Genomic DNA, 17548 nt, shown 5'->3' with positions numbered 1-17548 from the left:
ATCATTTTTTGATAGTGTAACCTTTTAGATTTTTAATAAAACTGATTTCAAAATAGGTTATAGGCTTAGTACATTAGATGTTTGGAAGTGTTTGGACATATGTACTTAGATCTATAGACTATGAGCATCTGCTCCTTTGTACATGGTTGTAAAACAGAAGGAAAACAAATTCTAAAGTGGAGGATTCTTAAGGTAAAAGATCATGTTAATAACTTTTTATTTACACTTCAATAGGATACACTATGGAGTAAATTTAAGTATAGCACAGAATAAGAGACCATCTAGGAATCCCTGAGTGACTCAGACTAGGAGATCTCCTTTACCTGTATTGGATAAATGGAGTTCGTGTAGCTGTCACAGTCATGTTTGCTATCTCTCTTGCCTGTGTCTTCAACCCTTCTGTCATTAGCTGAGCCTTACCCGGAATAGGATACAGCTTAATTCCAAATTCCAAGAACTTTTGAATTTATTCATTCCACTGTCCCATCCAGCAATGATATTATAGGGTGCATACTGATGAATGTCATCGATGTATTAAATTCATCTTAGCCTACTTCTATTCCCAGAAATCTCAAATGYGTATTGAACAGGAAAGATGCTTAATTAGTTTCTCCAAGGCCCCCATTAGAGGGCAGAGAGAACATGCCTGCTGTTGTAGTTTGTGTCTTCTCAGAGAGATTAAGCTGCGTAGTGCATGCAGTGAAGGGGTACAGACACTTGATGAGGGGTGCTGTAGAGCTCCGCCATCCCTACCTCGGCGTGGCATAGCCGCTGCAGTTGGGGGAATGGTACTTTACACAGTGTACAAGGTATGAAGGATGCCACGACTTTGAGATGAGCAAACTGAATGCAGGCAGGTTTACATCAGGTCTCATGTCTTTGACTCAYGCCTGTGATCCTGTTGCTTTCCTGTAACCAGTTTCAAAGCATGTTATGTCAGCTTTCGCTCTTTGGGATTAATTTCTCACTGATTTCTGGACCGATTCCTTAGTCAGTTTAACTGGGCCTTTCTTTTGTTACTTGGCTCTCATAGATGCAGTGTTTGGACTCAGAGGTGCTCTGTGGCTTCTCTGTTTTATTGGGAAATACTACATTTTAAAAYCTAAAACAAAAGCTATCAACACTTTTTGTTTGAAAAAAGGGCCTCATATTTATGGTTCCCTAAAAGTCTCTGTGTCTTTATCTTCCCAGTCACATGGGAACCTGGAGGGAATACACACGCATCTCTAATGCCAGTGTTGCAGATTAAAATTAGTTTTCCTTCACCAAATGCTAACAGCTGGTTGGCTTTGTTTCCAGACTGAAGATGCATTGTATTGTATTTTCATTTTCATGCTGTTGCCAAATGTTAATGGATGAAGCTCTGCAAGCTTTACTTTGTAAGTTCTGTTGTAATACTAATTACACATTAACTGCATTTTTGTAAGGCCTTTCACAACTCTAGTCAAGTACCTATTACCCCATTTTGTAGAAAAATAAACAGAAGGAGAAAGTGGTTAAGGGAAGTGTTTTGTGTTGATTTAAAAGACAATGAAGACGATCAGCGCTGCTACAAGCCAAGTATTATTTAGGTTACAAGAAGATGTAGTGGCATTAATGAGAACAAGTTGTAAGTTGTGGTCAGACCCTACTATGATTCACTAACTTTTGTTCCTTTCTTTTCGATAAAATAATTCAGTGTGAGTAGCATGGAAAATCTATTGTAGGCCTATTGAAATAAGAACAAGTGAATATGGAAGTCACTGTCATCTTCACTTTTTGTCAGTGATGGAAAATGTCTGAACATTTTATCTCAAGAAGGAAAGAATTTATAGGATTTTTTTTCAAATGTCCTTTTTATATTGCTGTGAGTGGACAATATTGTCTATAATGAAAAGGTATTTCTGAATTGAGTAAAATATCAGATAATAGCTTTCCTGTTTTTTCACCATCTTGAAGCACTCAGTAGACATATCCTATCATCTCACGAGAAGTGAATCTGCTATTTTTATTTTATTTTGGAAATTCTTTCATAATGTCCAGCAGTTATGTTAAAGTGGTATTGACCTCATAAACATGATTCATGTTTACGTTTGGCTTAARTGCTGAAGCAACTAGTGCAAAACACAGAGAGACCTGAGAGTTAATAAAATAGCAGATGGCAGTTATATTCACATGGAAATAATTATAAATGATATTTTTAATGCAATAAAATCAATGTATTGCTTTTGATTAATACAACAGGCTTGCTGGTCATACAGGGATTATCATCATGTGTGACATAAAAATGAAAGTTACAGTTTGTTATCACACGATATGTTCTATGATGAAGATCAATTTGAGAAATGCCTTATAGAATATGCACTAAGCAGAATCCTTTTTACACTGATTGTAGTAATAGATTAATTCTATTGCCGAGTGGACTTGAAATTACTTTGTGTAGGCAAAAGAAAAGTCTAGATAAATAATAACTCATTTAATAGTCTTTGTGGTTTGTGTTTATAGAAAACAGAATTTGTCAGGATCTTCTAAAGGAAAACAAGTGTTTGCCAAATGCAGTTTGTGTTAAGTGTTCAAGGATGGTAAAATTATACCTAACAGAAGTTTGTAATTTTTGCAGGTAATAGCTCTAGCAGATGCAGCAGAGGAAAACCAAGCCAATCTGTTCCAGGCATTTACAAAGTTGAAAAGTGCCACCCATCTAGTGGTTATGCTGATTAGTCTGTGGCAGAAGCTCAGCACTGATCAAGTTGCTATTCTGGAAGCTACGTTTTTGCCATTAGCACAAGATACGCAAGAGCTGGTAAGAATCTGTAGAAGTTACTGGGAAAATGCTCATTTAAGATAATTTAAGCTCTTAAATTTACATGTTTCACATTTACTCTGTTGAAGGCTGTTCTTTGAAGGGATTTGTTAGGCTTACTAAGTAGGTGTTTKATGTAAACTACATTAACCTACTCCTGTTTTTCTGTGAAATCTCAGGATGGTTCRTCTGAAGACGTCTTGTACCAGTTATCTTCCAGTTAGCCAATCCTTGCTTATCAAGCCAAACAGAAGTATGTCACTAAAAAAGTTTAGCTGGTTTTAACTGCTGTCTGAGTGTTATCACTAGCAGAGTAGTTCCAATTTTTGTTAAAGACACTAATATAAAACACTATATAATACACATGGTGTATAGACACTATAATATATAGACATATATTCATAGTAATATAATATATTGAACCTGTTAATTAAGCTTCTGCCACACACTGTCTTCAGTGTTTGCACATTAGTTTTTATGGTGGATGGAAGTTATGCAAAGAAAATACTGTGAATAGATAACATGCTAATATTCTCCCAACCATGCTCTGTATGGTCTTACATTGTGTACATATCTTGCAAGTTCTGCTCTGATTTAATGAGTGTGGGAGAGTATGTGCAAAATTTGGAGAACAGTTTGTAAAGAAAGACAATGCTGTATTCCATCCTGAATTGAGGGCCCTGGTTAAACTATACTGCTTTAGAACAGTTAAGGAATGTTCTGAGTTTATAAAAACTACAATGAATCTCCAGTTAGTTTCAAGTCCAACTTGTTCACTGGATTTARGACTAAAGTATTTAGAGACAGTGTGCCACAATATGAACTAATAACAAACAGACCCTGAATACCCTTTAATTTTCATACTCTTCCTTTTGTTTTTGCAATGTATAGCAAATCCAGATTTCAATACATACCAGAACACCTGGAATGTTTCGTGGCAATTTTAGAAAGCCTCTACTAGGTTTCAACTCAACGTAAGATCATCTACAGTTTCAGCTGGGGAAAAAGGTGTCTTACATGATTTTGACCCATAGCAGGCAAAGGAAAACAGCTTGAATGAGATTTGCTTTAGATTTTTGGCTCATTTAAAACTTGAGAATCAAACTGAGTAACTGAGGAGTATGCTTTCACATGAATGGAATTGAAAGAAGGTTCATAGGTATCTCCTAAAAGTCCAAACAACCATTTTTTTTTTTTTACATGACTCACTTTTATTTTGCCATCAGGAATTGCATTGCTTTGACACTTGTTCTGATACAACATGAAGTCTGTTGCATGTCCTATAATACAAGATACCGCTTTAATATATATCTCAATGTGGCTTTGATATAGTAGTTCACAGTATTGCATGTTAAACTGTAAGACATCTCATATAAATATTGTAAGGACGTGCATCCTGCAGAGCAGCTAGGATGAAAAATGTAAACCTGCAATAACTGGAGGTGGAAATGGAAACAAAACCTTTACAAAATATTGAAATACATGCCATATTGAAGTTATTATGGTACTGCAGAAATCTGAATGTAATTTAAGGAGAGGTTTAGTGAGGCGAGGGGGAGGGCAGGGAGGAATCTTCTGACATACCGATGGTATTTACAGACAGAAGCTCCCAGCTAGTGTTCAGGTTTCCTCAAAAGCAGTTGAGTGGAACTGTGGTGAAAGAAAGTGCTCTCAAGAATTTTTATTTACTYTTCAAACAATTCTGCACAATGGTTTGTTGTATTTTTATTTGGATGGAATGTGTTAGAAGACAGTTTGGATGCAGTGTACCTCTCCAGAATATTTTCTGCCATGTGAACATTAACCTCTGAAAGTGTTTTTTTAATAAAAGGGAAGTGTTTAGAATATACTGTTACCGTAAAAAGAAATGCTTCTCTAACCGTAACATCAACATTATTCTCATACGTGCCATTCCATTTAGAACAGATTGCATCTTGTTTTCTAGAGCTGGCAATCACTCCGGTTAGATTTTACCAAATAGAAAAGTCATGTTCTGCGTTTCTGTTGTCACCAAATTTCTCTCATACTGCTAAATGGTTTCTGTTGCTTAAACTTTTGTTTAAGACCATATAAAATCYGGTTTTCTTGCCTACAAAGATATAGCAATAGGAATACTGCTTTCAAAAGCTTTCAAAACAAGTGACTGAAGTCTTGGGATTTTCTCTTGTATTTTGGTGACAAAGGATCTTTAGATTTTTGAAAAAGCTTTTCATTTTTCCCTTCCAATTCGTAACAGTCATTATGTTTTCTAACAGCTTACATGTATCATGGGAATAATAGATATTTGGCATCAAATACTTTATTTCTAACAGTAAGCTTCTAATTAACACTTTAATGTTTCTTTGGCTAAACAGACTAAAAGAGTGGCTGCTGTTAAATACTGGAAAGGGAGGGGGGGGGAATTTCTTCAGTGATTCTTTCATACAGTTCATGAATTCTACATAGTCTGCAATGCCAGAAATTGAATGAGATCTATAGATAAAGTAGAAGTAGGTATTGTCAATATTTCAGAACATAGTGTTATAGTGAAAATCTATTTTCATGCAAACTATACTGTAAAATAYACACCATTTTGACTTCCAATGTTTTTTTCTGTTGTTTCTGGAAGTATATGGGAGAAAACTATTTTGGAGTAAAATAAAAAAAAAAGTCTTTGCTAGCTGTAATAATGTTAATGACTTATCAGACATTTTATAAAGTGATTCCTTTTTTTCAGGAAATTGGTGACTATTTTGCAAGCATAGCAGTTTTATTATTAGCTTATAACAGGGGATGACAACAATTTGAAGTACGATAAAATATGGAAAATGAAAAAAGGAACATATTAAATGTTATTTTTCAGTGATTATGCTGTACCAAGCTGAGCTACATAGATGGAAAAAGAAATTCAAAAAAATGCTGAGTTTGTGATAGAGCGTATGTTTACAATAGGAAATCCTTTTGGGAAGGGAAGGAATTTATTCAGGCTAATTTAGAGTATTCAAAGAGTCCATGCTACACAGGATAGTTTTGATATAATGGTTGCGCGGTGTCTGGATTGAGTGATGACTCAGATGTCTGATCATTAAAGCTRTTTATGCTTTCTTTGTTTAAAATATTACAAAGGGGGAAAATGTCTGTCAGTATTAACATTTTAATTTTAGGATTGATGGTGGGCCTCAGCAGTATAGCCATCTATAGCAACTTCATGGAAAAATAAATATTTTCATAGCTCTTGTGATGTTACTGAATAATGACATGCAGGCTTTTCATTGCTCAGAAGCATCCCTTTCTTGCTGTAGTCACATATGTGTTGTTATAGTTTGTTGTTACAGTTTTTAGTCTCTATAAACAGGCACTGAGAAAGCATGTTTTAATCTGCTTTTATTTATGTTTGGAATCATAATAACCAAGTAGGTTTCTGTATTTTGTCTTACTTTCATATTACAGTTTTAAATTGGAGGGAAAAATACCAGAGAATAAAATATATATTCTTAAATGATCATATGATTTAGTGTAATAAACTTAAGTTAATGACTATAATTTTACTTCTTCACAGTGTTGATACGTAGCGTGGAAGAATATACTTTAAGGTAATGGTGAAAAAGAGATGATGTGAGAAGAAAATAACTAAGTGCCTAACAAGAGTTGCAGGAATTAGTATCAAAAGTGCTTGTGATTTCTTTGAGAAGGTCTGAATGTAAATCTTGAGAAAAAGTAAAGACTSGTAATCGGGGAAAGGTGGATACTCTGCTGGGTTTTATGCATGATTGCTAGGTGTTATGCATGACAGCAGATAGGTTTTATTGTAGATGTTTTTGCATAGCATAAAAAATGCTATTTTGTGGTACGAATCCTTTACTGACCGGAAATTCTCAAGATTAAGAATAAATTTCATTCTTTAATTTCAGAAAGTTTAATTCTCTTAAGGCTAACAGTATMCAAATTCTCTTGAATCTTTCTATTAATGTTTACCATCTTTGAAGCTTTAAGTTAATAGTTACACCTCTGAGGAGAGTAGTTTGCATGAGCCATAATGCTTAGAATTTATTAGAAATTGTCACCATAAGTAATTCTGTATAATTAATTAGAGACTATAGTCCAGTGTKTGTCTTAATCACAGTAAAATAAATCTGGAATTAGTCTTTAAGTTGTCTCATTTTCTATTCTGTTTTTGTCTTAGTTGCTTTTTAAATGCAAAAGTCTAAATATGTGAGATACTGAACAATATTTTAAAATAGACTGAAATATTTTAAATTGTATGTCTTTTTGGTGTTTTGTAAATACTTTTTCTATTTCTCTTAAAAAAAGAAAGAAAAAAGAAAGAAAAAAGAAAGCCACAAGGCAGTGATAAGTGGTAATTTGGAGCTAGGCAGATTATATCCTTACAATTCTATCTTGTTCTTTACTTTCCTGAACAAACAATCTTATGGCAGATAAGGGTTTTTTCTTTTTCCTTTCTTCTTTCCAGAAAAGAAGTGGAGCAGCTGAAAGTGARTGGTTTTAGAGGCAGACACACATGAAATATTATGTCTTTTTTTTCCAGTTAGGAAAAAATATTTTAAATATTATTGGCTATCTTTTTTTCAAAAACCAATACTACCAAATAGAAAGCCTTTCTCCTATTTGAGGCAAAGCCATACAACTGAATCGTTCAGAAAGATTATTCCAGTACAATAAAGCATCTAAGCCCAATAAAAGGGGAGAGAAAACACTAGTGACTTTTGAACCATTAATCCCCTAAATGAAAAGCGTAAAGCTCTTTCTCTTTTAGGTAAAAAACATCATCATTTTCAGTGAATGGAAATAAGATCAGCCYCAGTCTGCAGCTTAGTTTTAGTTCAGGACATTTATAAAATTCTCAAATGAGGGAAAATTTGTGCAGAAGGAATGAGACTTCCCACTCCTCCCTGGGCAGGGAGAGTCTTGGTGAGTAGAGAAGGAAGTTAAAAATGAAGTAATGGTGCTAGAACCTGTCAAATGTCCTTTGCTCACGCATATACGTGTGATTGTGCTCTGGAGTAAGTGAAGTGAKGGCATTGCTCAAGTTCTGGCCTTTTTTGGTTTTGTTGTTCACAAGTTAGGAGGCAAAGAGCTCAGCAGAATAGTCTGCCAGCCTGTTTTCAAGAGGGCCAGGGTAGAGCAGAAATGATTAGTGCAGGTGAAGAGAAGGACATGTGGTTGTACAGAGATAACTTGCTTGATGTGTAACCATTGTTACTTTGCTGATAATCCTTTAGAAATAAGATTTCAAACTGATTGCTTGTTAATTTTATTACTGTTAGAAATAAAAGAWTGAATGTCTGTGGTAAGTAATTGGGGGAGAGAGGGAATCTGAATTGTGAAGTGGTAGTTCAACCATTTCTTTAAGCACTATCAAACAGTTCCTCTTAATGTTTGTGAATCATTGTCTTCCTGCAGTTAATTTTGTTTAGTGAAAAAACAGTACGTGATAGTAAGCATAACAAGTTGCTTTCAGCTGGAGGTAAAATATAGTTTTTTCTAATGATTTTTGTTTGTAGCTGAATTCACATGATTTTTAATAGTGAATTCTATGGATAGCATAGAGAGATCCAAATCTTTTGCTGGGCTGAGAAGAAAAGCTTACTGTGGTCTGTTAAATCTATTATGTATTACTAAAAAACCATAAATTAGTATATTTTCATTTGATGCTTCCTGCTTTAAAGGACTAGCAGAGGAAGCCCTACATTCCAGGAGCTACATCCAATGATATTTTCAGATCTATTTCATCATTTGCAATTTTTACTGTGGTTGGTGAGGCAGGCACATAAGCTCTTTCTTTAATTAAAAAAAATTATTTTTTTCTGGTGGCTGGGAAGTGTACTATTTTCAGAGGAAAAAAATCTTGTTTGGTATAGACTTTTGTGTGGACTTTTTTCCTTCTTCAAGTTTGAATAAAATTAAGTAAAAATATACAGCAAAAAATTAATGTGATATGCATTATAAATTGTTTAAATTTTAGGCCTAAAAGGATCATTATATACAAATCCCAAGTCTTAGGAGTTGTATCAAGCCCAGAACAAACATTCAGTCTTGGTATAAACATTGTACTAATGAAGAGTCTGTCATATCTGTTGGTTAGGTGTATTTATTTATTTATTTTTATTTTCAGAATTAATTTTACCTAACTTGCGCTTTCAGCTTAATTCTACCAGCATTACAGAGGTACAAGATAATGTCTGATAGGCTATCTCTGCATGAGTGGAAGCCTGCTCAGGGATCTTATTTGTCAGTGTAAATTAGTCAAGGCAGGTCTCTGTTTTGATGTGATTAGTTTGCCTCCAGCATCTATGTAACCTSCTTTAAAACTAACTTGGGTATCTTACAAAGTGCTAGAGTTGTCATGAGAAACATACCCTTTGTTAGCTTGATTAAACAAGCTTATGTTATCAGAAATCTTTCTCTATGTAATATTGTGGTGGGGCACCTCTGAACTTTCTCTTTGTTAAAGATGTGTAATCCATCTAGTTCAGGTACAAAGAGAAGCTAAAATATTTTAGTCTGGTAATTTAGTAATTACCGAATATATATGCTGCATACCAGGAGTTCAGATCAGTTGTCATTTAAACTGCTTAATGACAAGAGTGATGCATTACAATGATTATGGCAATGTTGTTCATGAAGAAGTGTTAACACTTGATATATCATCAGCGTATCTTTGTTTTGGGTCGTTTCTTTCAAGAAGGCTGAATATCAGTGGAGAATTCTCTTGATATGATGTCCTGATTGAAAATGTACAGACCCTTGCTATGTCRATAAAGCTGGTCTCTAATGAAAAGTATGTTACTACTGTTCTAAAAATATAATCAGATTATAATAGATTGAAAAAATGCACTAGAGCTACTTGATATTTTAAAAATATCAATATTTTAAAAATTTATCAGTTTCAGTATCTTTAGTGTAACATTTTCACATTGCATGTTAGGACAAGGTTTACGGACTAAGATGTTGCATATTAAATATTTATTTTATTTTTTCGTTGTCTCACTCCAGATCAAAGCTGAGATTCTTTTATTCCAAATAGTGCAATGCTATGTTAGTATCTCCTTAAATAAAGCCAACAATRTGTCATGCCTTTGCCTGATAAAATAAGGAGGAGATACTCCCAATGGTTTTATGAAGCTCTAGATTTTTAGCAAACATATGATTTAATAGTATGCAGCTAAATAGATATGTCATTTCCCTCAAATGTCTAACACAGTCAGAAATGTCTGTCAAGACCTGATCATCAAATCATTCTATTTTGGCACCATTACAATTTCAGTTTAGAACAAAAAAAAACCCTATCAACAACTTTAGAACCAAAAGCAGTAATACCACTGCCACTTGGTTTTGGTTGCAAGGTAACCTATAGCTATAAAAGCTTTCTAGTTATTTTTCCCACTTAGTAAGGACAGGCATTTGAACTATTTACATGTTTTGGTACTGTAAAATCTGTCTACTGCAATTTACAAAGATACCGTTGAACAGCGTGATAAGATACAAGTATTTCGTCTTGTTAAAAGATCCCGGACATAATTGCTGGCTTTTTTTTTRGCATGATTTTACAGACTAGCCATTTTTACAGATGGAAGTCTCTTTCTTTTTAGTGGATAGTGAACTTCTTTGTCTTAATTTCTTAAATTAAGAATCTGAGAAAATTGTCTTGTATCTGCCCAGGTAGTGGTATGATCACTTTATGTTTGGATTATAGTGACAGTCCAGTTCAGATTGAAGGAATCTGAAGACTGCAAATAGCATGCTATAGTCTGTTTCAGCCATCATCTTCAGGCTTTTTCAATGAAGTGAGACTTTGATATACTCAAAATCTAATCTTGATTCCTCAAACATAAAACAGAAGATTATTGATAAGACAAGGTCATACAAACAGTGGAGGCGTTCATGATTGTTCCTCAAGCTCTCAATAAACAAAAACTTAGTTCTGGTATGAACTTAAAAATCAGATATTTGAGTAAACCATGCAAATCTGGTTTGCTGTTACTCTTTTTGTCTTCATCGTTTCATTTTGTGAGAATACACCTTCCACAAATTGAAGCTATCGAAGTGAGTTTACAGAGYGGATCTGAGGGGCCATGAGAATTCAAATAGGAAACAGTAAACTTGCTATCAGGTTATGTTTGTTTCAGAGCTAAGATATTTGAGTGGGTGGGGTTCCATATTTTGCAGTTTTCAGAAACACAAGCTCACTTGTCAGGCTTCCTTATCATGTTATAATAAGATAAAAAAAAGGAAGTCCTTCCCCAAGGATATCACTGATATGAAAATAAGAAGTGTGCTGAGATGCAGTGAGATGCCTCAGAAAGATATATTAAACGTATATTTTCTCTGCTTTTTTCTCCAGAGCAAGTATAACATGGTTCAAGCTCTCTTCTCCAGATCCAAAAATAGCCTTGTTGAACCTTACTGAACTTGCAGACCTTGTTTATGGCAGACCCACTAGTGAATGTATAGCATTCTTCAGCAAGATCCATGACTCCTGATGTGTTTGCATGCTTGCAGACAGCTTTGACAGCATCTGCAAAACCCAAAACAGCACCTCAGTTTAGCTGACTTTACTGGTGAAAAGTTTTTGAGGAAAAGATAGATGAAGTGTTAGATGATTTCAGTGCTAAAAAGCAGAACCACATACTTCTGAAGCTGGCTACAAAGAAGCCAAACCACTCCATTCATGCAGTGAATACAAATGTTTCTTTCATTAGTTCCCAGAAAAGGATCAATGGTTGTAAGGAGTCAAATTCCAAAACAGAAGATTAAGATGACAAAAATACCTAAAAAATTCATAAACTGAATCAGTAGTGGCCTCTGCAGAAACCCATGATGTGTATGTATGACAAACAACCATTACTAGAGGTGTAATTGTACAGATAGATATTCAGAGTTGATTTTCTTAAAAGACATACCTTCTTTTCTTTTACAAACAAACTCTGCCTCAGAGTTCTTCATAATTCTTACCTTTGACCAAAAGTAAGACAATAAAAAACAGTTGTTAGGATACATTCTGATCTCATTTTAGAATATGTGGGACAATATGAAAGGGAAATAGGGCGATATAGATACACTGCTTGTCAAGAAGAAAAGTGATCCAGTTCTATTTTAATTCTGACCTAACATACCTCCAGCTAATTTTGGAAGTCTTTCTGTGTGGATGGAAAAGAACGTCCCATCCTGAAGGAGGCAGCCCACATGCAAGTTTGAGTACAATAATCAGAGATAGCTTCAATTTTAATGGAATACCTAATGAATTCACCATCTATACTCATCTTGATTTATCATGTTTCAGTAAAGCATGCATTTTCCTAAGAACATGAAAGCAAGCCAAAGCATGAAAGAGAATTAATCAACTTTAGAAATACGAATGAAATCCTCTCCTAGAAGAGAGATCTGCTATCATATAAATGATATACTCTCTGATCCTATTACTGGTTGTTTCATTAGTACACTAAAACCTTACAACAGCTAATAATCATAATTTTTTTCTGTGAATGGGACTTTTTTGACAATTGTACTTAAACATTTTTAAATCTTGAGTGATTATAATTGTMATCATAATAGAATGCAACATACAGAATCTTTTAGTCACCCTCAATTTGCTAGACTCCTAGAACACCTATTATTTGGTGTGCTTCAGATGGTCTTTTGAATTCCTGAAGAAGGGCTGTTCCACAAGCAGTTTTAATATATCTTTTTGTAATTCCCTTTTGGTGCAATATTATTTTCCCAGATCATTGCTGGTAAAGTATTAGCTTAGGAACACTGTTCATTAAAGGTAAATATTGCATCTTCTCTAAGATAGTTTTAAAAATACTATTTTAGTTCCCAAGTCAAAGGCACTTTCAGCCTTCTTCCCATATTTGAAGACATTATGCAAAGATGCTTTGGTAAATCATGTTTAAAAAAATGTGTATTCATAGAATAGAAACCAAAGAAAACACAGTTAGTCTTATATTTAGTGTGAAGGAGTTCAGTAGTTGTGAATTGTACTTTAGAGGACAAAAATACCAGAACAAAAATAAAGTTTTGAATAGAAAGCATGTTTCTCAGGAAAGTATCTGTGATACACATTTATATCCTGTATTCTGCTGTGTGAAGCTGCCATAAGGTACATTATATATTTACTAAGAAGAACTTAAAATGAGCAGTTCTTGTAGAGTGGTGTTTGTGCTGCAAGAGTTCTATTAAGCAAGTGTTTCCACACTGTACAGATAAAGATGCTATTTCTGTTGTCATTGGCAATTACAGCACAGCAGTGCAGAAATAACAAGTATATTTGTGATGGATTTTTTTAAAGCCTATTTACATAGGGTTTTTTTTTTCTGACTAAATCACAATCCACGGCCTCAGAATTTGAGGTATTACAATTTGAATTAGGTCCTTTAAAGTAACTTGAAAATAATGAGTAATTATTACTTAATAACTCTACACAGATCTATTGCGCTATAATCAGAGGCTTGGACTAATTGAACAAATACTGTAAAGAAGAGATCTTGTGCAGCTTCCTCCATCAGTCTTGATTGCTTTYTATACTATTCTATTTATTGGTCTTAGATTCCTTAATCTTTTCTACCATAAATAAATGTTGTATCATGATGTCTGAAGAGCTCGATTGTTCAGGAGATGGCATGTTGTGATCAGAGTTGTCTCATTTTTGCCTTGTACTGCCCTGTTTGTTATATTCATCTTTTTTCCCTTGTGTTATAAGTAAATTGGAAAAGTTTTGGAGCAATGACTATTTCTTCGTATGGTGAGCCCAAATCCTTAATCAGATTTAGATGTCTTCATGTAGTATTTGATGATAATTTGAGTCTTCAGAGGTGGTGCCTGACAAAGAATGTTTTTTCTTTTCTGATTTTTTTTTTTTTCAGATTAAAATGAAATTGATTTATCTGTACTGGTTTGAACTCYTCTTCTAGAATCTGTATTTTCTTAGTTCTCTTGATATCAGTAGTTCTGTCTTTTACCTTGTCTTAGGTGTTTAACTGTATCCTCAATTTGATGCTACTTTCATGAGTTTGGAAATTCCTGTTAGCATTTAAATTTTGTTCAATTATTTTAAATGCCTGTAGAAATAAAATTCAAATCAGTAAATAATATTATAGATACTATCCATAATATTTGATTTAAATGAAAATACAGTTAGAGAGAGCAGAATGAGTATAGCAAGAATCTGAGTTGCTTCTTTTTCCTAATGTTTGTTTGCTATAAACATCATCTTAAGCATTTAATAGATCTGGAAAGCATTTAAGCTTGAGTCATGCATCTGGATTTTCATCAAACTACAAATTTCACTACTCTGTAGGATTTTATATGTTCCATGTCATCCATGCCTGTGATGTCTTTTTAGTACTATTATTAATTTTTACCAAAGTGAATTCTAAAGAGTTCTAGAAGAATTTTTCAGTCAGGCATTTTTAAAGCACTGTGAGGTAGAAAAACTGTTTTTCTGTTGCAACAGGGGTTGTTCTCCAATTAAATCTTAAAAAATACATTGTTTCAGGAGGCTTTGTGTTCAAAGTTCATATATTAAGACTTTGGAAATACTTTATTGCGTTATTTTCCTAGAATTAGACAGTGCTGTATAGACATAGATAAAGTCTACTCACTTGTTTTTTCTTCTAGTGTTACTCAAACGGTGTTCAAGTGGTCTCCTAAATGGCATATCAGTTCATTTTCAATAGCAATTTTTCAGGTACACCTGCAAGGAAACAGTTTGTCAGCTCCAGTTCTGCTAGAACAGAGAAATGTTTCATGCCATCTTCATGGTTAGCAGCTGTGACTGTTACCTGTCATTCAGGAGACAAATAGAATATAGGATGTTTTAAGAATATGGGGCACAATGACTGGAATTACAGCAAATTCCTAGCAAAATTTGCTCATGGTTTATATCAGAGTCTACTGATTCAGTGGCCCTGGTTTGGTGAATTGTATGTGTAACAGTAACATTTCTTTAATCACTGTTAAAGTATTAAGATTCATTGATGGTGTTTCTTGTAAATTAGCTTATGCAATGCTTTCAAATACAGAAATCTCTTGTGTGTGAGGAGTGGGGAGTGGTTTGGATAAGCGTGAAGGCCAAAGTTGTCTTTCAGTAAGGTGAGTTTCCACATACTCTAGCATTTTTGAGACTTGTTGAAATCATTATTGTGACTAAAATCAAGAAATAAGATGTGKACAGTCAAATTCCTGGGTTAACAGCTGTAAGAATTCCTGTAATTTGACTTACAGTACTGTTGCATAGTATTTACAGTATGTTTCACATTGCATCGGCATTCTTTGATTACTGTCTTGGCTATCAATCTAGGATAAATTATTTCATAGTCAGCCTGAAAATGTTTTTTGTCACAGGTGTAATATTATTAAAGAGTGATAAARATTTTAAAAGTAAACCCATGCTTTTTATGACAGACTTCCTAAGATGCTGCATCACGTGGCTGGTGAACAAAACTTAAGAACTATCTTGTTCAAGTTTCACTGATACGCCATTAGAATAGTCTATTTACACTCAGGACAACCAGTATTAATGTGTAGCTTGCTAACTAGATTTTCTGCTGGAGTTCTAATTCCATAAACCTGTGGTTCTCAAACTTACTTTTTGAATGCCTCCCTACATCCACTTGTTTCCTTCTGCTTTCTGTTTCTTTGTTGTCTGTCCCATCCCTTACCTAGAACGTTGTCAGCCTAACTCATATTTTCAAGCTCTTACAGCAGCCACTTCTTTCTGTTGGTATCTCCAGTTTTGCTCCCTGTAGTGTATTCATACCCTCCTGGAAACCCTTTCCAGGTTATCCCTCAGTTTGACAACGCCTTTCCTAAACAGTACCATCGTTTGTCTAATCCCACAAGAAGATGCAGTTTCCTGTCTAACATAATCTTATGTGTGGGATTTTGTGTGAATTTTACTTGGCTTTAAACATATGAAGAGACTTATCAACAAGCACAACTGTAAGTATTGGTTTCTCTGGGCCTTTATGATTTATTTTCCCTTTTTTGCAACTGTCTGCATAAAGCTCATAAGATGGGTTTTTATGGAGGCTTTTTTATTGCTTTAAAATCCCAGAAATCATATTTAGTGTTCAAGTGAAATTAAATGAGTCTTCTCAACTCAAATTTTATAAATTAAATTAGAAATATAAACTTGTGACTTGTTCCTTGAGCAGTAAAAAGATCCGGTAACTTAAAGGATCATCTCCAAACCTATTTATAAAAGTTTTTTACCAGAGAATTTTTAATGATTTTTGCAAAGTACAGAAGATATTTAATCCTACTGGTGCAAACTATCTAATTATGACTTCCTAGCTTTCAGTTTCTATTGAACTTTCAGTGAGCTGTAGGAAATAATTTTACATCTGCCTTTTTACTTTAACATGTTCTTCTATGTTGTATGTTCTCTGATGATTTGGACAAGAGTCAAATTATTATCCTGTATTGACATAGCTACTGGACAATTTTATGCAAAAAGATCCCAAACATGCTGGGTTGAAGTACTCTAGATGCAGTGCAGGAGATGTTATAACAAGAGGAGCTGATGGCACTGTGTACTTAGAGATACTTCTGTATCTCTAAATTCTGATCCTGGATTGGAGTCAGTATCCTTGCAATATAGAGTGATGTGCGATAGCATGCAAAATACTGTAAGTGCAGCTTGAAGTGGCTATCTTAAATCCACTTTTCCTTGCTTTTATGGATTTCAGTTGAAATGCTGAAGATTTTTCTTTGATGATCATCTGTAACTTTGCTTGGCTTGTTGAAAAGGAACTAGCAGATTGAATTGAATTAAATTTAACTGAATTAATTGAAGGGAAATTAAATAAGCTAATGGGMAAATAGTTATGAACATGTCTATATTTATCCATTTTGGAATAATATTGTGTCATAGCAGGCTTACATTATTAACAAGCATTCTTAAAGAATTTGCTCTTCTGCATTACCTAGCCTAAGAACTGAACCAACTATGAAAAGGTCTTTGATCCTGTTAGTCTATTGAGGAAACATTTCTGCTTGAAGGTCTTCAACCAGAGTTAAAGGCATGAGGAATGGCTGCGAGAGCTGGGCCTGTTTAGCCTGCGGAAGAGAAGACCGAGGGGGGCGATCTTATCAATGTGTAYAAGTACCTGAAGGGAGGGTGTCAAGGGGATGGGGCCAAACTCTTTTCAGTTGTCCCAGGCGAAAGGACAAGAGGCCACAAGCACAAACTGAACCACAGGAAGTTCCACCTGAATGTGAGGAGTAATTTCTTCCCTGTGAGAGTGACGGAGCACTGGAACAGGTTGCCCAGAGAGGTTATGGAGTCTCCTTCTCTGGAGRTCTTCAAGGCCCACCTGGATGTAACCCTGTCTAACATGCTCTAGGTGACCCTGYTGAGGAGGTTGGACTAGATGATCTCCAGAGGTCCYTTCCAACCTTACTGATTCTGTGATTCCGGTTAATTCCAGTTGTATCTGTGTSTTTGGTGTAAGCAGACTTTCAGGAGACAACATTTGCCTCTCARCCACAACCAAAACAATATTCTGTTTCTATTGTTCCTTAAACATTCCCTTCTCACAARTCCTGTGGCATGTAGAACAAAGTAGCCTTCTTTTGCCTACTAAATCATTAACTCATTAACTTCGTTTCTTTTGAAACTTTGTAGGTACAATCTTCAAGCTAAATAATGACTTCCCTGGGGCTGACATTTACATGCTTACTTCCTGTTATCTCTTACACTCAGAGAGGAAAAACACTGGAAGATTAACAGCTTGGCAAAACTGAGATTCTTTGGTTGTTCTCCAT

The 17548-nt window shown here is 34.6% G+C and overlaps 1 protein-coding gene across 6 annotated transcripts in view; it reads left to right on the top strand.

The window, feature by feature from the left end:
* The window catches only part of BBS9 (Bardet-Biedl syndrome 9), a 309884-nt gene that overhangs the window by 137978 nt on the left and 154358 nt on the right, over window positions 1-17548 (top strand). For 5 of the 6 annotated variants that reach the window (XM_085303707.1, XM_085303713.1, XM_085303722.1 and 2 more), the window contains one exon: window positions 2600-2782. In XM_085303707.1, coding sequence (XP_085159833.1) covers window positions 2600-2782 — 183 coding nt within the window. Of the gene's footprint in view, window positions 1-2599; window positions 2783-11123; window positions 11211-17548 lie in introns of those variants that run through there. The other variant, XM_085303726.1, reaches the window with a different exon arrangement.

Source organism: Rhea americana, unplaced genomic scaffold (genome assembly GCF_003343005.1).
Source record: "Rhea americana isolate MKP2758 unplaced genomic scaffold, rheAme1 scaffold_100, whole genome shotgun sequence".
Classification (NCBI taxonomy): domain Eukaryota; kingdom Metazoa; phylum Chordata; class Aves; order Rheiformes; family Rheidae; genus Rhea; species Rhea americana.
This window is presented reverse-complemented; position numbering and strand designations above follow the sequence as displayed.